Source organism: Scyliorhinus torazame, chromosome 14 (assembly GCF_047496885.1).
Source record: "Scyliorhinus torazame isolate Kashiwa2021f chromosome 14, sScyTor2.1, whole genome shotgun sequence".
NCBI classification, from domain to species: domain Eukaryota; kingdom Metazoa; phylum Chordata; class Chondrichthyes; order Carcharhiniformes; family Scyliorhinidae; genus Scyliorhinus; species Scyliorhinus torazame.
Window position 1 is genome coordinate 50,179,874 of NC_092720.1, and position 23,652 is coordinate 50,203,525.

General features: G+C 43.4%; 1 protein-coding gene across 2 annotated transcripts in view; it reads left to right on the forward strand.

Annotated features, from left to right (window-relative positions):
• The first annotated feature begins 1,358 nt into the window (after positions 1-1,358).
• LOC140389716 (UAP56-interacting factor-like) overlaps positions 1,359-23,652 on the forward strand; it is a 48,115-nt gene continuing 25,821 nt past the window's right edge. For both annotated transcript variants that reach the window (XM_072474159.1, XM_072474160.1), the window contains exons 1-2: positions 1,359-1,486; positions 16,035-16,178. In XM_072474159.1, the coding sequence (XP_072330260.1) occupies positions 1,426-1,486; positions 16,035-16,178 (205 nt within the window). In that variant the 5' untranslated portion in view covers positions 1,359-1,425. The remainder of the gene's footprint in view (positions 1,487-16,034; positions 16,179-23,652) is intronic.

The window sequence follows — 23,652 nt, forward strand, 5'->3', positions numbered from 1 at the left end:
ATCTGCCCTACTCCATCGAGGAAGTCAGGGCGATCACCAGAGACTGCCAGGTCTGCGCGGAGTGTAAACCACACTTCTACCGGGTGCCAGACCGTGCGCGCCTGGTGAAGGCCTCCCGCTCATCTGAACGCCTCAGCGTGGACTTCAAAGGGCCCCTCCCCTCCACCGACCGCAACAAGTACTTTCTCAGTGTGGTCGATGAATATTCCCGATTCGCTTATTGTCACAAGTAGGCTTCAAATGAAGTTACTGTGAAAAGCACCTAGTCGCCACATTCTGGCGCCTGTTAGGGGAGGCTGGTACGGGAATTGAACCGTGCTGCTGGCCTTATTAAAAGAGGTGCCTTTGCTTCAAAAGGTGCCACCTTCGCTGTTGCAGGACAAACTCCTGGCCACGGTCTCAGACATATATGGGGAGCTGTTGAAGAGAGAGTTCCCTGGTGAAGGAGGTTAGGAGTAAGTGGGAGGAGAAGCTGGGTGGGGCGCTGGGGGCTGGAGTGAGGCTTTGCGGAGGGTTAATGTGCCCTCGACGTATGCAAGATTAAGTCTTGTCCAGTTTTAAGTGGTACACAGATTCCACATGACGGTGTGCAGGATGAGTCGGTTCTTTCCAGGGTTCAGGATAGGTGTGGGTGGTGTGTGGGGTAGCCTACGAACCATGTTCATATGTTTTGGGTGTGCCCGAGGTTGAGGGGGTTTTGGATGGGATTTGCAGTTATATTGTCGAAGATATTGGGGGTAACGGTAGCTCCAAGTCTGGAGGTGGCAATGTTTGGGGTGTCGGAGGATCCAGGTGGGGAGAGAGGCCGATGCATTGGCCTTTGCCTCCCCGATAGTAAGGAGATGGATTTTGTTATGCTGGCGGGACTCGGAGCCGCCAAGCGCAGAGGCAAGAAGAATTTGGCAGAGCACTTAAGAGAAAATCAAGTTCGGCACCAGGGTTGCAGAGGGGTTCTCCTCGAGGTGGAACCTGTTTATCGACTTCCTTAAGCAGTATTGATTCATTGATTCATGGGATTGGGGGGAGGGGGGAGGGGGGAGGTTTTTTTTCTGTTTGGGTTGGGTAAGAGATTGGGGTTGGTTTGCTGGGGGCAAGAGCCGGGGTGGCAGCAGGTGGGGAGTGTAAGGATGTTGTGGCTGTTTGTTGTTGTCGTCGGGGCTGTTTTTTTTCCCGTTTTTCTTCTTTATGTACATATTTGAAAATGTCTCCAATAAAATGTTTTTTCAAAAGGCCTGCTTGCCGACTTGCATGGCTTATTTTCCCACACTCAGCCGACACTGTTCCCCAGGAGCTCCCAAAGCAGCTTGAAACGACACGCCCACGGTGACGTCTTTCGGCCTTCGACGTGAGGATGCGTGATGAGGTAGGCGTTGGACGTCAACGTAGCGGCGGGTGGGAAGCCGGAGGGTCGGTCGGTTGGTCGCCATGAACCAGAATGCGGCGGCAGTGGGAGACACCTGGCCTGACAAGCTTGACATGTCTCTCGGTAAGTGGGATGGTTGCGGCGCTGGTATCTCCGTTTTGGGATGGTTTGGCCCAGGGAGAGGAAGATTAGTACCCGGTTTGGGTGAAATGTGAGAGTATCAGGGCCGTGGCCTGGGCAGCCTCGGGTACAACATGGGAGTTGTTAGTGGCCGAGGGAAGACGTTATGTGTGTGGCTAATTCGTGTGGAGAGATGCGGACTCAATCGCTGAAACTTCAAATGTTGCTGACGATTTAAATAGTGGCAGGCGGAACTCCAGTCTATCTTTTTGTAATCCTGTAATCGACCGATTTTCCTCGTATTGATTAATGGGAACGGGAGTGATACAAATTTTATGAAATATAATAGACTAAACGTAATACAATTAAACTCTTCCTTGTGTTTAATTGTTTTTAATTTATAATTGACAACATGTAAAACTATATCTGGTCCTATTGATGTGACACCCCCCTTTCCTCAAAGCTGCTTATCTTCATTTTTCTTGAGAAAGAATTGACATGGATTAGATGCTTTCTTCTTGTACTTGGTCTTTGTTTGCCTTTTAAATTCATGTGCAAATTTTGGCCATGGCAGTCAGGTTTACTGGCCCTTGCTCACTCTTTGTAGGTTCTGCAGAGAAGAAGTGACCTTAGCAACTTTAAGTGAACTTAAATAGAAGTGAGAGTAGGCAATATGGCTTTTTGAGCCTGCTGATAGAAGGTATTTTCCATTTAAGCTAATCCATAATATCACACCATTTTTCTGATACCCACATCCCTCGATTCCATTTTAAAAGCTCAAACATCTAGCAGTCTCAGCATGGATTGTTCTCAATGACTGAGTACCAACAGCCCTATAATTAATAGAATTGCAAAGGGTCTTCTGAATGAAGAATGTTCACTCCATTTCATGATGAAACGGTTGATCTCTTCTCTTGATACAATTCCCAGACTCTCCAACCAGGTGAAACGGCTTCGTAAGATAGACTTTTACAGCACAGAAGGAATTAATTCGGCCCATCATACATGCACTGGCTCCGGAAAGAATACAGCACAGGAACAGGCCCTTCAGCCCTCCAAGCCTGTACCGGTCATGATACCAACCTTTGCCAAAACCCTCAGCACTTCTTTGTATCCCTCTATACCCATCTATCCATGTATTTGTCAAGATGCCTTTTGAACGCCGTTAATGTATCTGCTTCCACAACCTCCCCTGGCAACGTGTTCCAGGCACTCACCACCCTTTGCGTAAGAAACCTGCCTCACACATCTCCTCTAAACTTTGCCCCACAGATCTTAAACCTATGCCCCCTGGTGACTGACCCCTCCAGCCTGGGAAAGAGTGCCTGTCCATCCACTCTATCCATGCCCCTCATAATCTTGTAGACCTCTATCAGGTCACCCCTCAACCTCTGTCTTTCTAATGAAAACAGTCCGAGTCTATTCAGCCTCTCCACATAGCTGACACCCTCCAGACCACGCAACATCCTGGTAAATCTCCTCTGCACCCTCTCCAAAGCCTCAAAATCCTTCTGGTAGTGTGTCGACCAGAATTGTGTGCAATATTCCAAGTGCAGCCGTACCAAGGTTCTGTACAACTGCAGCATGACTTGCCAGTTTTTATACTCAGTACCCCGTCCAATGAAGGCAAACATTCTGTATGCTTCTTGACTACCTTGTCCACTTGTATTGCCACCTTCTAAGATCTGTGGACCTGCATGCCCAGATCTCTCTGACTTTCTATATTCCTAAGAGTTTTGCTATTTACTGAAATTTCCCTTCTAGGTTCGACCTACCTCACATTTGTCCAGATTAAACTCCATTTGCCATTTATCTGCCCAAGTCTCCAACCTATTTATGTCCTGCTGTATCCTCTGACAATTCTCAACACTATCTGCCAATCACCACCCTTGGTGTCAACTGCGAACTTACTAATCAGACCAGCTACATTTTCCCCCAAATAGTTCATGTAAAGAGCTACCTAGCTAGTCGTATTCCCCAGCCCTATCTCCATAATTTAGATTAATCTAGATTAATCACTTTCCATGAAATATCGAGCTCTCTTTTGAAACCTATGGAATCCACTTCCATCGCTCCCAGACAGCGCATTCCAAAGTCTAACAACTGAGTAACAGTGACCATCTTGAAATTGTGACCCATAGTCACTTACTTGCCAGATAGTGGAAACAGTATATCCTTTCTGATCCTGTCAAAATTGTTCATAATTTTGAACACCTCAATAAGGTCATCTCTTAATCTTCTCCGCTCCAAGGAGAACAAGCCCAATTTCTCCAATCTTTCCTTGTATCTAAAATTCCTCATTCCTGGCATTCTAGTAAATCGCCTCTGCATTCTTGGGCTTTAACATTCTTCCTTAAATTAGGTGCCAGAACTGAACACAATACTCCAAACGTGGTCTGACCAATGATTTGTAGCGGTGTAGCATCACTTACTTTTATACTCTGTGGCCTTGTTTATAAACCCATCGACCCTATAAGCCTTCCGAACAACTGTTTCAACTTAAGGCAGCACGGTAGCATTGTGGATTGCACAATTGCTTCACAGCTCCAGGGTCCCAGGTTCAATTCCGGCTTGGGTCACTGTCTGTGCGGAGTCTGCACATCCTCTCCCTGTGTGTGCGTGGGTTTCCTCCCGGGTGCTCCGGTTTCCTCCCACAGTCCAAAGATGTGCAGGTTAGGTGGATTGGCCATGATAAATTGCCCTTAGTGTCCAAAATTGCCCTTAGTATTGGGTGGGGTTACTGGGTTATGGGGATAGGGTGGAGGTGTTGACCTTGGGTAGGGTGCTCTTTCCAAGAACCGGTGCAGACTCGATGGGCTGAATGGCTCCTTCTGCACTGTTAATTCTATGAAACTTGCCTGGTCACCTTGAGAGAATTATCCACTTGAACCGAACCCCGAGGTCCCTCTGTTCCTGTACTCCCCTCAAAGTTGTACCATTGTCTCCCCATGTTTCCTTTCACAAAATGCATTACCTCTCATTTCTCTGCATTGAAATTTATCTGCCATGTTTCTGCCCATTTGGCGAACTTGTCATTGTCCCTCTGAAGTCTCCCAGCATCATTCTCAAAATTCACTCTTCTCCCTAGCTTAGTATAATCTGCAAATTTAGAGATTTTTCTCTCAACACCCATCTCTAAATCATTTATATAAATCATAAAAGGGGTCCCAACACTGATCCCGGGGGACATCGGTTTCAACTTGTCTTCATTCTGAGAAATACCCATCTACACCTATCCTCTGTTTCCTATCTCTTAGCCAACTGCAAATCCATGCTGCAAAGGACCCATCAGTCCCAAACGTTTTTAATTTGCTCATCAACCTGCCATGTGGTACCTATCAAATGCTTTCTGAAAGTCCAAATATACAACATCCACAGCTCTACCCTCATCTGTGTCACGCCGTCAAAGAACTCATTTAAATTTGCAGATATGATCTGCCCTTGACAAAGCCATGTTGTCTGTCTAGTATTCACTTGTTTTTCTCTAAGTGTATATTTATCTTATTCTGTATTGTGACCTCTAACAGTTTTCCCACTATTGATGTCGAGCTGACAGGTCTGTAGTTTCCTTTTGCCCCTTTCTTAAACAATGGCATCACATTTTCAATCCTCCAGTTGCCCGGCTAATCATGCATTCAGAGAGGCCTGGAAAATTTCTGTCAACGGCTCAGCAATTTGCTCCCTTACCCCTCTCAGCAATCAAGAATGCATCCCATCCGGGCCTGGTGACTTCTCTACCTGGACTGCTGCTAGCCTTCTTTATTTAACACCAACATTTTCAACTGGGCCATTGTCACCATCTTCTATTTTGGTAAAGACAGAAGCGAAGTACATCTGCCATACCCACTGCTTCAGTGAGCAGCTTGCCCTGTTTGTCCCTTATAGGCCCCACTCTATCCTTCACTAATCTTTTACAATTAATATGTTTGCAGAACATTTTACTCCTTGTTTTAGTGCAGCCTTCCATCATTTCCTCATGCCTCCCCTTAGCCTTCCTTATTTCAGCCAGAGCCCCTCTCCTACATTTGAGGTAGCCTTCCTGATTTCTGTTGCTATTATTCTGGCATGTATCATATGCCTTTTTTTTCTCCCTCAATTGTCTTAGTCATCCAGGGTACTCGACCTTTGGATACCCTGTCTTTATTTCTCATGGGTGTAGCTTGAACCTTATTCATCTCTCCTTTGAAAGTCTCCCTTTTTCATCCATGTATTTCCAATCAACTTTTAGACCCCTAAAATGAGCTCTTTTCTGATCTGGGATCTTAATCTGTGACTGATTTTTATCCTTTTCTAACTTAATATTGAACCGTATTCATAGAATTTGCAGTGCAGAAGGAGGCCATTCGGCCCATCGAGTCTGCACCGGCTCTTGGAAAGAGCACCCTGCCCAAGGCCCACACCTCCACCCTATCCCCATAACCCAGTAACCCCACCCAACACTAAGGGCAATTTTGGTCACTAAGGGCAATTTAGCATGGCCAATCCACCTAACCTGCACATCTTTGGACTGTGGGAGGAAACCGGAGCACCCGGAGGAAACCCACGCACACACGGCGAGGATGTGCAGACTCCGCACAGACAGTGACCCAAGCAGGAATCGAACCTGGGACCCTGGAGCTGTGAAGCAATTGTGCTATCCACAATGCTACCGTGCTGCCCGTATTATATTATGATTGCTATTTCCCAACTGCTCCTCCACTCTGACATTCTCCACCTGGCCTGCCCCATTTCCTCTGACCAGATCCAGCACAGCTTCCTCCCTGGTAGCACTGGAAATGTACTATTTTGGAAAGTTCTCTTGCGCACACTATTGGAATTTCTCCCCTTCCATGCCCCATACGCCCCATACTCTACCCTTCTCCCTGTCTACTTTACGATAATTCAAATCCCCAACTATCACAATCCTACTTGCCCACAAATTTCCATAATCTCCCTACAAGTGCTCTCTTCTACTTTCTCCCCACTATTTGAAAGTCTAATAATACCCTACAAGGTAAATGCTCCCTTTTTCTCACCTCCAACCATATAGATTTTAATTCGGGAACTGCATCACTTTCAAGGGCTATGATGCTATCTTTGGTCAAGACTGCTGCAACTCCCTTTTTACTACCCTGTTTCTACTAAAAACTGAATAACCTGGGATGTTAAGTATCCAGTCCTGTTCTGGCTTGAACAATTTCTGTTTACAGTTCCCTAATTTTGTTCACTGTATTTATATACATTAGAATTTAACCCTGTCCTTATCTCTTTCTTGCCATTTGGGAAGCGACCATTTTCTTGTTCACTGTCAACACTCAAGCCTCCCCACTTCCTTTTCCCTGTTCCCCACCTCTCTTTTGCCCTCTCCGGTATTTCTAAAATTAGACCCATTAGTCAACCCACCACTGCCATACAAGCTTAAATCCTCCCCCACTGCATTATATACTCACTCAGCCAGCAGATTAGTACCATTTCGGCTGAGGTGAAGTCCATCTCTTCTGAACAGCTTTCTCCTTTTCCAAAAGTGATCCCAAAAATCTAAACCCTTCTACACCATCCCTCATGCCAAACATTGACATCCCTGATCTGCCTTTGCCTAAATGGTGAAGCTCGTGTTACAGGTAGTATTTCTGAGATTACTACCCTGGAGGACCTGAAAGTTTGGCTCAAGATAGATTGGAACTTTATGGGAAAAACAAAATGTTAGATAAAGCTTTGTGTGAAGAAATGTCAAGACAGGCTTTTACAGGCTTTTGGTAGCAAGCTGTAATCACTTGTTTTTGTACCAGACAAATTGCAGTAACGGCCTTGGGAAGGGTTGCGCTAGGCTTTAAAATAATCATAATTAAGCTAAAGGCACAGATGGAATGCGAGGGGGGCTGCCCTCCGCAAAATGGAATGCGAGGGGGCTGCCCTCAGAAATGAACCAAAAACTGTACAAGAACTGCTGTTAGATGTATTGATTTTAGCTTACTGTTGTAACTATCAAGAGATACAGTGGTCTTAGCATCGGCCGAGAAATAAACATATGTTAAAGTAACGAGATGTTCGACTGATCATTTCATCCGGACTGGCAGCAAAGAATCCTCAGACCTGCGATTCACCCTACTTCTTAACTCCTGAAACTGGTCATGCAAGACCTCCAAGCTGTGCCTCCTTCTGTTGTTGGATCCCACATGAATCACACATCTGGTTGTTTGCTCTCCCTTTCCAGAAGTTGGCTAGCCGATCCGTTATGTCCCCACACTTGCACTCGGGAGGCAACGGACCAGACGGCACTCACGATCTCTTCTGTAAACTAGACTATGTATCCCTCAAACTATTGAGTCATCCACTACTACCACCTTTCTAATCTGCCTAGGAGTCTCCCTCTCTTTTCCCAGAGTAGCCTCGAACACCAGGGTACTGTGGCTTTCCCCTCGCGTCATCTGCCGCTTGCTCAATTGTGTTGCTTACTTAATAGTCATCTAAAGTTTCATACCTGTTGATCAACTCCAAGGAGTCCTGAGTTTCCTGGACTTATTGTCTTTTTTCCTTTCTGCTATCCCTCACTCCTCCTTGCTTTCACATTGTGGAGTCACCACCCTCTGGTATGACTTTCAGAAACCCCTCTCCCTCTTGTATGGAGCGCAGTGAAGAGAGTCGCTACTACAAATCAGCCACATGTTGTTGAAGGATTGCTACCCCCGGCACTTCATGCAGATATGACTGTCCTGGATGTCTTGTGGAGCCAAAACTTCCCACATCTTGCTGCCACACACAGCACAAGCTTTCCCACAGTCCCTTCCATCTTCACTGATGATACACTGCTGAGGCTCCTCTGTTTCTGAGCTACAAACAATTATCTAACAACCTCCCTCTCTCTTTGGTTCAAGGAGGAGCGGGGGAGGAATAGGAGCGAGGGGAGGGAAGAACTATAGGAATGTATTGTTTGGGGCTTTACTGCTCTTTGACACCGCTCCTCTGTGATTCCCTTCTCAGTTGTGGTGAGCGAGCAGACCTCTCACTACCACCATCTGAATGACATCTATGATGTCAGGCTCTTGGAATTTTGTTTGTCAGATTGCCTCTCTTTCTTCTAAACTGCTGAGAACATAGGCCCATACAACTCAATCTCTTCTCATTGGACAACGTCCTCATCGCAGAATCGTGGACTTTTAACACCCTTCCTCAGGGAAATATAATCTTCCTTGGGTACAGAGACCAAAACTGTGCACAGTACTCCAGGTGTTTCACAGAGTCTTGTACATTTGCAGCAGGACTTCCTTCCCTCTTTTGCTCCAGCCTTCTTGCAATACAGGCCATCATACCATTTGATTTTCTAATTGCTTCCTGTACCTGCATATTAACATTGTGTTTCTTGCACAAGGGCATCCAAATCCTTCTGAACAGCACTTGATCGTTTCTCCCCATTTAAAATTATCAAATTTTCTGTTCTTCCTATCAAAGCAAGTAGTCTCCACATTCTCCGTTACGATCTGTCGTCCCCATAGCTTCCTTTCCCACCTATCCTTGTATTGTCTGCAAAGATAGATATGTTACTTTGTTCCTCCATCTAAATCATTTATGTAAATTATAAATAGCTGAGCCCAAGCATTGTCCGTTGCAATGCCCCATTATTAATAATCTGAAAATGAGAATTAATAACCTGTCCCAAGCTGAAAACGACCTATTTATTGCTACCGTTTTATGCTTTTTTAACCAGTCATCTATCCATGCAAATATATAACCCCTTACTTGCTATGTTTGCAAATATTACTTCAAATAGCATGTGTAATATAGTGTGTTGCTTGTTTGACAAGCGTGTGAGTATGGAGATGAAGCATGACTATAGAATTGTGCTAGACCAGGCAGTACGGCTCCATTGTTGCTTAATTTCCCAAGGGTGCTCTCCCAGACTAAAACATCCTTTAGGTTTGCATTGCTCCCTTTTATTATATGTAATGCTGCAAACGATTATGGACTTTGTGATTTTGCAAGTTTAAATAGTGCACACATTGCACAGATCCCAATTTTTCTTGATATGAATCCTTGCAAAAATGTAGCCGTACAAGGATTTCCAGTGTCCCGCTTCCTTAAGATTTCTATCTGACATAAATTGCTGCCCTCCATGGTCGTGTATGACACATATTCAACGAGTTACTTCTTGACCGGACTGCACATTCATGTGAATATTTGTTTCCATTGGGTAAGCACAAAATACGTTGTAGTTTAAAAGAGGCATATTTTGTATATTTGGATAAGACACTTTAAATTACAACTTTCTTCTGGTCCAGTCCAATTGGTTATGTAACCTGTTAGCTGAACCAAATGTATTTTGAGGATGCTGCGCTTTCGTTAATTACAGGTCTGCTTTCATGCAGGTCACACTTCACGGCCATCAAATTTAGCAATACTCCATTGTACAACAATATTACAGCACTGAGTTGTTTGTAAATGTGTTAGCTTATTGACTGGTTAGGCTGCCGAACTAGTCCTAACATTCCATTGCATTGAGGCTATAAGAACTGGAGTAAGATACTCACCTTTAGTCTAATCTGTCCATCAATTAGATCGGGGCTGATCTGAACCTCATTTCTATTTACCCCTGTATCCCAAGGCTTCCCATTGATCTTGATCTCAAAAGCTCCATTGTTCAGCACCTATAACAGTGATTGACAACCTAGACTAGTGAGTGGGCTGCATGCGTGGCCCTCCTTCATCTCCGTGGGCTGCAAGATTGAAATCAGGCTAGTTCACTAACCATGACCCCAAGAAGAAAATTACATACATTTAATACACCGAATATTTTATAACTAGTTATAGAAAATGCTTAATTTATGTATTAATAGAACTATCATCAACTTAAAATTTTAAAAACAAAAGTAATGTATTGGCGTTGGAAGCAATGTTGTGTTCAATCAACAGGCACCTCACTTCACTTGCCCTTGCTTTATGTATATATTATTTCAGTCTCATCAGTGGGGAAAGAAATTATGTAGTGTGGACAAGCTGGATTTTAGGCCAGTATGTGGAGGAATCAACTAGCTAACATGCCATCCTAAACTTGATATTATGGAATGAGAAGGGGTTAATTAATAATCATGTTGAATTAATCGCGCAGATAGATATAAATGGGTTCGATATAATTGGGGTATAACGGAGATATGGATGCAGGGTGACCAGGGATGGGAACTGCATGTCCTAGGGTATTCAGTATTTAGGAAGGACCGGCATAAAAGAAAAGATGTTGGGTGGTACTGCTGGTTAAAGAGGAAATTAACACAATAGTGAGAATGGATATTAGCTCTGACAGTGTGGAATCTGTATGGGTAGAGTTGTGAAATACCAAGGGGCAAAAAACATTATTGGGTGTCATATATAGACCCTCAATTGCAGTGGTGATGTTGGGAATGGCATTAAACACGAAATTAGAGATGCATGTAATAAGGGAATATCGGAGATCATGGGTGATTTTAATCTTCACATAGATTGGGCAAATTAAATTCGCCACAATGCCGTAGAGGAGGAATTTCTGGAGTGTATACAGGATGGTTTTCTTGACCAATATGTGGAGGAACCAACTAGAGAACAGGCCCCAACGAGAGAGCAGGCCATCTTAGACTGGGTACTGTTAATGAGAAGGGAATCATTGACAATCTGGCTGTGCGAGACCCCTTGGTGATGAGCTACCATAACATGATAGAATTTTTTAGCAAGGTGGAGAGTGAAGCAGTTGATTTGGAGACTAGGGTACTGAATTTTAATAAAGGAAACTATGAAGATATGAGGCGTGAGTTGGCCTTGATAGATTGGGGAGAGTTACTTAAAGGGATGACAGTGGATAGGCAATGGCAAACATTCAAGGAATGCATGGGGGAACTGCAGCAACTGTTCATTCTGTCTGGCACAAAAGCAAAATGGGAAGAGGGCCAATCCATTGCTTACAAAGGAAATTAGAAATAGTATCCGATCCAAGGAAGACGCATCCAGATTGGCCAAGAAAAATAATAGGTCTGAAGATTGGGAGCAGTTTAGAATTCAGCAAAGAAGGACCAAAGAATTGATTAAGAAGGGGAAAATACAGTACGAAAGTAAGCTTGCAGGGAACATAAAGACTGACACTGAGTTTCTATAGATATTGAAGAGAAAGAGATTGATAAAGACAAATGTAGGCACCCTACATACAGAAACAGGGGAATGCAAAATAAAGGACAAAGAAATGGCTGAGCATTTGAATACGTACTTTGGTTCTGTCTTCACAGAAGAGGACACAAATCAGATACCAGAAATGTTGGAGAATGAAAGGTTTAGTGAGAGGGAAGAACTGAGGGAGATCAATATTAGTAGAGAAATGGTACTGGGAAAATTGATGGCATTGAAGGCAGATAAATCCCCATGGCCTGATAATCTGCATCCCAGACTGCTTAAGGAGGTGGCTCTGGAGATAGTGGATGCATTGGTGGTCATCGTCCGGGATTCTATAGACTCTGGAACAGTCCCTGAAAATTAGAGGGTAGCTAATGTCACTCCAACATTCAAAAAAGGGAGGTAGCGAGAAAAAAAGGAAGTATCGACCAGCAAGCCTAACATCTGGGGCAGCACGGTAGAATTGTGGATAGCACAATTGCTTCACAGCTCCAGGGTCCCAGGTTCGATTCCTGCTTGGGTCACTGTCTGTGCGGAGTCTGCACATCCTCGCCGTGTGTGCGTGGGTTTCCTCCGGGTGCTCCGGTTTCCTCCCACAGTCCAAAGATGTGCAGGTTAGGTGGATTGGCCATGATAAATTGCCCTTAGTGTCCAAAATTGCCCTTAGTGTTGGGTGGGGTTACTGGGTTATGGGGATAGGGTGGAGGTGTTGATCTTGGGTAGGGTGCTCTTTCCAAGAGCCGGTGCAGACTTGATGGACCAAATGGCCTCCTTCTGCACTGTAAATTCTATGATAATCAGTAGTGGGGAAAATTCTTGAATCCATTATCAAGGACTTTATAGCTGAACATTTAGAAAGCAGTGGCAGGATCAGTCAGAGTCCGCATGGATTTATGAAGCGGAAATCATGCTTGACAAACCTGTTGAAATTCTTTGAAGACGTAACCAATACAGTTGACAAAGGGGAGCCAGTCGATGTGGTATACTTGGACTTTCAGAAGGTGTTTGACAAAGTCCCACATAAGAGATTCTTGTGCAAAATCAAAGGGCATGGGATTGAGGTCGATAGAATACTGGTTGGCAGCGAGGAAACAAAGAGTAGGAATTAATGGGTCCTTTTCAAATTGGCAGGCAGAAACTAGTGGGGTGTCACAGTGATCGGTTCTGGGACCCCAGCTATTCGCAATATATATTAATGATTTGGATGCGGGAATAGAATGTAACATCTCAAAGTTTGCAGATGATACCAAGTTGGGTGGGAAGGTGAACTGTGATGAGGATGCAGAGATCCTACAGCATGATCTGGACAGGTTGGGCGAGTGGACAAATCATTGGCAGATGCAGTATAACTTGGATAAGTGTGAGATCACTTTGGAAGCAAAAACAGGAAGGCAGATTATTACCTGAATGGTTGTAAACTGGGAGAGGGGTGTGTGCAGCAGGACTTGGGTGTCCTTGTGCACCAGTCGCTGAAGGTAAGCATGCAGGTGCAGCAGGCGGTAAAGAAGGCTAATGATATGTTGGCCTTCATTGCGAAAGGTTTCGAGTACAGAAGCAGGGATGTGTTGCCGCAATTATACAGGGCCTTGGTGAGACCACACCTGGAATATTGTCTGCAGTTTTTGTCTCCTTTTCTGAGGAAGGATGTTCTTGCTCTTGAGGTGTCAAACCGCGGAGGTTTACCAGACTGATTCCAGGGATGGCGGGACTGCCATATGAGGAGAGATTGACTAGGTTAGGATTGTGCTCGCTGGAGTTCAGAATTGAATGAGGGGGATCTCATAGAGACTTATAAAATTCTAATAGGACTAGACGGGGTAGATGTTCCTGATGGGTGGGTGGGTCCAGAACCAGGGGTCACAGTCTGAGGATTCAGAGTAAACCATTTCGGACAGAGATGAGACATTTCTTCACCCATAAAGTGGTGAGCCTGTAGAATTCATTACCACAGGAAGTAGTTGATGCTAAAACATTGAATATATTCAAGAGGCGGCTACATATAGCACTTGGGGCGAATGGCATCAAAGGTTATGGGGAGAAAGCAGGATTAGGCTATTGAGTTGGATGATCAGCCATGATCGGGTAAATGGCGGAGCAGGCTCGGAGGGCCCAAAGGCCTTCTCCTGCTCCTATCTTCTATGAATCTATGTTGTGCGGAGTAATTTAGGGAACACTGACTATAACATGATAGAATTCTACTTTTGGATAGAAAGCAAAGTCTGATATGAAACCAGAATCTTAAATATGAACAAAACTACGAGGTATGAGGCATGAGTTGGCTAAGATAGTTCAGGGGATGACGGTGGCTAGGCATTGGTTAATGTTTAATAAATTCATCTATGTATTGAAACAGTTATACATTCTTTTCTGGTGCAGAAACACAGCAAGAAAAGCAGCCCAATCAAGGCATGCAAAATAAATTATGGATAGTATTAGATCCAAAGTGAAGTCATCCAAAGTGATGTCATATAAAGTTGCCCGAAAAAGTAGCAAGGCTGAGGATTGGGAGCAGATCAGAATTCAGCAAAGGGGGATCGAGACATTGATTAAGCAGGGAAAAATAGAGTACGAAGGTACACTTGCAAGTATCATAAAAGCTTCTGAAAGTATATAAGAAGAAAAAGATTAGTGAAGGCAAATGTAGGCCCCTTGTCCAAAACAGGAGAATTTATAATGGAGAACAAAGAAATAGAGCAATTAATATTAAGATCCCCGCTGATGTTAATTGCTAGCATATTCCAAATCCCAGAAGAGAAGCTGGAATGCTGGTTCTTAATTATAGACTTTTATAAATCTCTATGAGATCCCCCTCATTCAATTCTGAACTCCAGCGAGAACAATCCTAACCTAGTCAATTATAGAATTGCAATTTGGTTTGATGTGAGGAAAGATATGAAGGCCAGTGAATAATGTTCCAGTCTTGTAGTAATTTTAAACAAAAATAAATGTTGATTAAATAATAGAACACACAACAACGGCAACCACAAACATACACCTCTGCCTTATTGGCAATACACATTACCTTTAAATTGACCCAGTTCCAAACCTTCTATTAACCTAGTCTCGGAGCTAAACCTCTCCAAACAACATCCCATAGATTTCAAAATTATCCAAAATCCAGCAATAGTCAGTACCTACATTTCCATTGGGGTTGCTTTTGGCTTAGATTGGAGACAAAATAGCTCCTCCAATAAGAATCTCCGAGCACTTGTTTGTTTGGGGTGAACATAGTTTCCTGTAGCTGTGAGCTTATAATCTATCTATAGGATGAACTCTGCCACGGATAAGTGCTTTTTCTTTTGACCTTTTCTTAACAGCCACCTTTCTTAGAATGCAAGTCTGAAATTCAACTTTATCTTTTTGAATGTCTTCCATTTTTGCTTGAGCAGTTTCACACCTAAATCCTGCTCTGTTGCAATCTAACTCCATAATCCCACAATACGTTGGGTTAACAAAAATCTATGAATCTCAGGTTTGAAGTTAATAATTGTTCTCACTTCCAGTTATGGAAGAGTTTTTGAGGTGTAAACAAGCTTGGAGAATTGCTCACCAAATTTAAGCATGCAAGAGATTAGACTTGAGGCATTTGCTGCTCTGTATGAGTGTTTGAGATTAAAGTCTTGTCAATAATAGATTTAGTGAGTTATCCAACATATTACTGTGTCTAGCTTTTCAAATCTTGCTTTTTTAAGGGTAAAAGGACTTACCCAACAACATGGACCCCGTTCCTAAAAGGCACAGTTTCTGGGAGTTTCAGATCTGCTCAATTTCAGCAAACTAGAACATTGAATTATAACTTTTTTGACTGTCTATTACTCAACAGATTTTTTTAAATTAACGGAATTGCATGTTTTTAACTGCCATGAGAAGGATTTTTCTCTTCCTTTCCTGGGCACTTGCTGGAATATAACTCCATTGGCATCAGGCATCTTTCAGTACCATGCCAAGTTGTCATATGCATACCTGGACCATAAACATTGGCTGGCCATATTTGATTTTGCGAGGTACCAGCCAAGCTTGTGAGATTGGAAACCATGCATGAAGAGGAACTTATTGGTTTGTACACCATGTTCCACAACGCCAGATTACAGCGTCTGCAAGTTGCATATCCCGCAAGTTCCATATACCACAATAGAATTTCCATTCCTTCAGTTAATCATTTCCCTTCTGCTTCCCAAACGCCTGACAAAAACTGTTACATTTGGAGCAAAAATCAATGGATACGTTCTAACAGGAATGCCCCTTTTCCCAGTTGAGGGCGGAGGAGCCATTTACAACTTCCCGTCTGATACCCTGACGGAGATCAGACTAACTTAATGATTAAGCTGATTTTAACATGCCTGCAGTAACTAAATTTGTGTTTAAGTTGCTATTTCTTTTCATTGCAAATAACTCGCCTTGTGAAACATCTTTTAATGGTTGACTTTATATTGTGTTACAACAGATGATATAATTAAATTGAATAAACAGCAGCGGAATGTAAAGAAAGCTCTGCCGTTAAAAGGAAAGCAGGCATTAAATGGATCTTTCCCATTCAAGATGCAACAGAAAAGATCAAGCAGTTGGCGTGGAATCCCACAGCGATTTGGTAAGTTTAGAATTTGTGAAGCTGCTATTAAAATGTTTTTATTGAAGTTTTTCATTTTGTACACTGTACAATAGACAAGGATGTGTGGATTGGGTACAATATACAAAATCTCTCCATTTGGCATCGGCCCACCCTCACCCCGCTCCTTTGTTTTAGGGTACTTTATTAGGTCACATATTTTACAGTTGATAATTGTCATCTATTTACATGTGTGCAGCTTTTATCATTACCATCAGCTATCTTTTTATCTGGGAGCCCCAGAATTAAGAATAAGGGATCAAATTCTAAGGCTGTACTGAACATAATCTTTATTGTCACAAGTAGGCTTACATTAACACTGCCATGAAAGTTACCGTGAAAAGTCCCTCGTTGCGACATTCCAATGCCTTTATACGGAGGGAGAATTCAGAATGTCTAAATTACCTAAAGCACGTCTTTGGGACTTGTGCGAGGAAATCGGAGCACCTGGAGGAAACCCACGCAGACACATCATCTCAAGATCATGTGCACCAGACTAGTCAGATTTAATTTTGACACAGGACTCAACACAAATGTATGAAGTCTCCAGAGAACGATAGAAAAGTCACAGCACAGAAGGAGCCCCTTCAGCCCATCTTGTCCCTGCCAGCCCTAGGCCACCCAGTTGTCCTTTCTAATCCCACCTTCCTGGACTACTTTGCATTTGAACAGTGAGGATATGATAGTGTCAAACCTGTGTCTTAAGCTTGGCGTGATATGCAAATTGTGAAATATTATAAATTGAGTCGTCTCTGTTCTATTACTGACTGAGATTCTATTGGCATTTTCCCACTTATTGTCCCAAGTCGCATCAGTATTCACTGCAACGTCTTTTTCCCAAGACCACAGAGTCTCTAGTATATTCACACAGGATCCAGAGCATTGTGTCATCAAACTTACTAATTAATTGCTTAAGTTTCCTCAATATCAGGATTGTCTCCACTGGGAAACATTAGCGTTGAGATGCAGAGATGTCGTCTTGGGGAATGTCCAAATTACCTACTAGCACGTCTTGTGGGAGGAAACCGGAGCACCCGAAGGAAACCCACGCAGACACAGGGAGAACGTGCAGACTCCACACAGACAGTGAATCAAGCCAGGAATCAAACCTGGGAGCCTGGTGCTGTGAAGCCATAATGCTAACCACTATGCTACCGTGCATAGACCCCGGCATTCTTGAGGATAAAACACTCCTTATAATCCTCAATTACTAAATCATCCCCATTTGGATGATAAATAACAATACCGTTATGGCGAGGGATAGTGTCCAGCATTTACAGTGAACTGCAGATTGTTACTTCAAATTATTGTCTTTCACAGAGTTCACAAAGGCCTTAGCTAGATTGTCAAACATCTTCACAGACTCCACCCTTAGGGAAGCAGCATATAGCAGGGCATATTGCACTCCAATAGCTTTCAGCATTTTTGTAACTTCATCAAAACCCTTGTGCATCAGTTTTATTGCCACTGAGAAATTTTGGAAGAAAGAGACCTTCGCTCCATCATAGAGCAAGGCTCTGATTGTCCCTAGGCCTCAGAGACCGGATACAATGTGACTTTCTAACTTAATATGCCCAGCTTTCATATCCAGATGTAACAAATGTGGCAGCCAGCTCTCAAAGTATTTAACTGGGAGCTCATCCATAGCTCCTGGTAAACCAACAACCTGGACATTTATCTCTGGCTTCAGTTTTCCAGATGGTACAGGAATTCTGACATACCATGTAGCTGCTTTTCCAAGGATTGCAAGCTGGTCTCAACCAAGGAAGTTGTATTTTCAACAGTAAGGATTCTCACTTCCGCTTCATCGAGCCATTTACTAGTATTCTGCAGTTCTATTGCATGAGCATTGATATTCTGCGCCAATGAGCTCAGTTTCTTGTCAATGACCATAATAATATTAGAAGTCATCAGCTGTCTTACCTTCAAGAGTGCCGGACCGAGAGCCCATTCTAAGATCAAGTCATTATGTTGATTCTGTTGTGAGATCGTGTCTAATAGGTAAACTGCCTATTTACAGTCCATGGCCATCTCTTACTTTTAAGAAAACCATTCCTCTCCAAAGTTCACTTGCCTCGCTTGCCAGCAGCTGGAAAATGGAAGCAACACTGCCCTGTGATTTGCCGCCAAAAGCACAACCTGGAGGCCGCTTAACGTCAAGTGTGCGTGTAGGGCGCATGACATGCTCTCTGCTGCTGCTTTTTTGAAACGATTACACAACTTAATTTATTTTCATTTAAAGGGCTGCAGCGGCCGCCACACTTTTTTTTGTTTGCAATAAGTATTTTATTTTGAACAGTTAGGCATCATAGATCACAACATAACCAAGAGTAAAGAGTATTATTTCAGGTTGTATCGCAATCTAGCTTTAAAAATCCATCATTTTTCCAGAATGTAATTTCATTATAATTCACATCAAAATGCAAAAATGGTAAATATTTTCAAGATAGCAATTTTGAAATGTGACACAGAAGTTTAAGGCTCCAAGATAAAACACTGAAGCATGCATTCTCCAAACATCCTGCGTGAATGCCAGAATAACCTACACACTTTTCAGGATTCATGGCATTTTGCAACAAAGTTCAGTTTATATCACGAGGGGTCTCCTTCTCAGTAGAGACAGGGACTTATTTTCAAAATGCCATCTCGGATACTACAATAAAATGGAAAAAGCTGTGGACACAACTCCTCAGAATAACCACATTGACTGTCATTTCCAAGCCCGCAATCAATGCGGCCCCAGGGGTTCCAAAATGCAACCTTGGATACGAAAAAGAATGTAAAAAGTCATGGACACAGCTCCTGACGTTAACCTTACTGACTGTCATTTACGAGCCTGGCACTCAGTGCGGCCCAGGGCTTTATCAAATACAGCCCCCCCCCCCCCCCCCCCCCAAAAAAACAAAACTGTGCCCAGTGATCCTCCAAAACCAACCCAGGAGCTCCGTCTCCCCCAGAGCGGGAGGCTGGTGGGTGCTCAGTGACCAAGGTCCGTCTCAGCAGATGACTCTTAGGCCCATACAAGCCTCATTTCCCCAAATAAAGGAGCTGGAGGAACGGCGCGGCCAATTGTTCTGTGACCCACCCGCGGGTCGCGACCCTGAGTTTGAAAAACCTTGGGGCAGCAGGGTGGTGCACTGCTGCCTCACGCCGTCGAGGACCCAAGTTTGATCCCGGCCCGGGGTTACTAAGTTTGCACATTCTCTCGGTGTTTGCATGGGTCTCACCCCCACAATCCAACAGTGTCCAGAGTAACTGGATTGGACACGCTAAATTGCCCCTTAATTGGTTGGGGTGATTCCCAGTTACAGGAAGTTTATCCATCGAAGGGTTAAGATGACAGTTGAAGTCCCCACCTACAAAGGAATTGGTTGATGCTAATTCAATGAAGGTCATGAAGACTGTAGTAACAAAATCAAGAGAATAATTTGGGGGACCACAGACATTCATTATTGAGACATTTCCCCCATACAAATTATGAAGACAGAAACCCAGTTAGAACCTACAATAGGAAGATGAACCCCAGAAATGCACAGGGCATGATAAATCGATGTTTTCCATGTGACTCTCAATACCATTATGCTTTCAACTGTCCAACTCGTTATGATAGAGTGTTTGAAGCGACACATGACACGGAAGAGTCAGAAGAGGAAAAAGATAGTGACCAGAAAGAAGGCATTGTCCTATTGACGAGCAATTTTACGCCGGTAATGAGGGTGTTGGTTGCAGAATCCTTCAACTGTGCTGTATTGGACAGTGGCTGCACATCTACTGTGTGTGGAATTGACTGGTTAAAATGTTACCTGGACTCTTTGAATGCTGAAAATCGTAACTAGGTTAAGGAATTTCAACGTTTCAGGTTTGGGGATGATAATACTCTGAAGTCGCTGAAAAAAGTGGTGATCCCTTGCAATATTGCCGGAGTGAATCATTTCATTAGCATGGATGTTGTATCAAGTGAGATGCTTCTGAGCAGACCATCGATGAAGAAAGCACACATGAAACTGGATATGGAACAGGATAAGGCAACAGTTTTTGGAAAGACTGTGGACTTACAATTTACACAGTCGGGACACTATTGTATTCCATTACTGACAAATAATCATAGATTATCATAGAATTTACAGTGCAGAAGGAGGCCATTCGGCCTATCGAGTCTGCACGGCTCTTGGAAAGAGCACCCTACCCAAGGTCAACACATCCACCCTATCCCCATAACCCAGCAACCCCACCCAACACTAAGGGCAATTTTGGACACTAAGGGCAATTTATCATAGCCAATCCACCTAACCTGCACATCTTTGGACTGGGAGGAAACCGGAGCACCCGGAGGAAACCCACGCACACACGGGGAGGATGTACAGACTCCGCACAGACAGTGACCCAAGCCGGAATCGAACCTGGGACCCTGGAGCTGTGAAGCAATTGTGCTATCCACAATGCTACCGTGCTGCCCCATTTCAAGTAGAGTGGTTAAGGATGTGTTAATGGCAGTTGAAAGTGGGACTTTAGCTGATAAACTTGTGGTATTAAAACTGCATAGGCAATTTGCACATCCGTCTCCTCGGAGGCTGAAAAATTTATTAAAGGATACAGGGGTAAAGGATGACGACTATACTAAACTGATAGAACAGGTTAGTGACCGCTGTGAAGTTTGTAGGAAGTACAGAAAGACACCAGCACGACCAATAGTGACCCTACCTTTGGCCAGGGATTTTAACGACATTGTGGCCATGGACCTTAAGATCTGGGATAAAGCAAATAATATATTTATTTTGCATTTTGTAGATTTAGCAACCAGATTTAGTCAATCAACGATTGTACGAAGTAAAGAAAAGAGAGTAATTCTGGATCAAATCGTGGAAAAATGGATAGGGACAGGAATGGGTCCACCGGCAAAATTCCTTACGGATAATGAGGGAGAATTTGCGAATGATGAGTTTAGGGATATGTGTGAAAACATGAATATCAGAGTTATGAATACGGCTGCAGAAAGTCCATTTAGTAATGGTGTCTGTGAAAGAAATCATGCTGTCATCGATGACATGCTTCGGAAAATTTTGGCAGATCGACCAAATTGCAGGCTAAATTTAGCTTTAGCATGGGCAGTACATGCAAAGAATTCATTGCAGATGGTTGGGGGCTATAGTCCTTATCAATTAGTGTTTGTTAGAAATCCTAAAATTCCGACCATTTTGGATGACCAGCCTCCAGCTTGGGAGGGGACTACAATTAGCTCTGGTTTTGCTGAACATTTAAATGCATTACATAGCAGTAGAAAAGCTTTTTTGGAAGCCTAAGTCTCTGAAAGAATTCGCAGAGCTTTAAGACATAACGTACGGCCATCAGGTGCCGTTTTTCAGCAAGGAGACATGGTATACTATAAGAGAGACAATTCTAATGAATGGAAAGGCCCAGGGAAGATCATGGGCATAGATGGCAAAACAATTATTTTGCAACATGGTAATCAAACTGTTAGGGTCCATTTATCAAGTATAATGGGTACAGATTATAACTCTTCAAATTTAGACAGAGCAGACAGACATGACGAGGAACCAGAGTCATCTGGTACGCATGTGTTACAGAACTATGATGTGGAGATGCCGGCGTTGGACTGGGGTGAGCACAGTACGAAGTCTTACAACACCAGGTTAAAGTCCAACAGGTTTATTTCGATGTCACTAGCTTTCGGAGCGCTGCTCCTTCCTCAGGTGAATGAAGAGGTCTGTTCCAGAAACACATATATAGACACATTCAAAGATGCCAGACAATGTTTGGAATGCGAGCATTAGCAGGTGATTAAATCTTTACAGATCCAGAGATGGGGTAACCCCAGGTTAAAGAGGTGTGAATCGTCTCAAGCCAGGACAGTTGGTAGGATTTCGCAGGCCAGATGGTGGGGGATGAATGTAATGTGACATGAACCGGGACCTGGGATTCATGTCACATTACATTCATCCCCCACCATCTGGCCTGCGAAATCCTACCAACTGTCCTGGCTTGAGACAATTCACACCTCTTTAACCTGGGGTTACCCCATCTCTGGATCTGTAAAGATTTAATCACCTGCTAATGCTCGCATTCCAAACATTGTCTGGCATCTTTGAATTTGTCTATATATGTGTTTCTGGAACAGACCTCTTCATTCACCTGAGGAAGGAGCAGCGCTCCGAAAGCTAGTTACAGAACGATGAGGACCAATTAACTGATATAGACAGTTTTTCTGTGGAGGAACACAACACTTCTGGTGAATTAAAACAGGCCATTTTTCCGAAAGGGCAACTGCCAAAAGTTGGTACAAAAGTGACATACTTGCCTGAAGGGTCTAGTCAATGGAAGGATGCAACTGTTATTAGTAGAGCAGGGAAGGCCACTGGAAAGTATAAACATTGGTTGAATGTACAGCACTCAGGGGAAGGAGTCAAGACGATGGATTGGGAAAACGAAGTTCAAAAATGGAGGGCACAGAAACGCAGTGCCAGTTCAGATAGTCCATCGGATAGTGAACAGGTCCGCAGGACAAGTTCGAGAACTATTGAAAGGACATTCCACAGCAGAAGGGAAAGGTCAAGCAGTAGCAGTACAGAACGAGATACCAGGCGGGAGAGGGGACGTAATTTGTCAAGATCTAGGAACATGAGTAAGACTACGAATACTAATAGGAGTAGAAGCCCACATGCACGTGAGATTTTGGTGGCTTCAAATAAATTAGATGAAAAAGTTATTAAAGAAGTTAAACAAACAGCAAAAATTGCATAGTTGGAGTGAATTTGGGGTATACACAGAAGTACCGGATAGGGGACAAAGAACTCTATCCCACAGATGGATTTGCACGGAAAAGGTTCTTCCGGGTGGAACTTATACGGCAAAGGCCAGGCTCGTGGCAAGGGGATTTGAAGAAAACAGAAGATCAGGATTTAAGGGTAGATTCACCTACAGCAGTAACGGTTATTTTAAAGATCTTCTTGGCTCTATTATCCACAAAGGCATGGGAATGCAAATCTATAGATATAAAAGCTGCCTTTTTGCAGGGGCATCAGCTCCAGAGAGACATTTTTCTCCGTCTTCCTAAAGAAGCAGCTAACACAGAAGGGGTACTCTGGAAGTTGAACACATGTGTATATGGATTAAATTATGCATCTAGAGTCTGGTATTTTTCGGTAAGGTCAGTTTTGTTAAAGTTAGGCTGTTGCCAGTTGAAAGCAGATCCTGCAATGTTTTACTGGCACTATAAAGGAAATCTTTCTGGCATTTTTATGATGCATGTCGATGATTTTTTGTGGGGTGGGACTAGTGATTTTGAAGCTATTGTAATCTCTGGTTTGAGGAAAGAATTCAGGGTTGGAAGTCAGGCTTCCGGTGCATTTAAATATATTGGACTGGAAATTGGACAGACTAAGTTAGGGGTAACTTTACGTCAGCAATCTTATTTGGAAAGCATCACCCCAATAGCAAT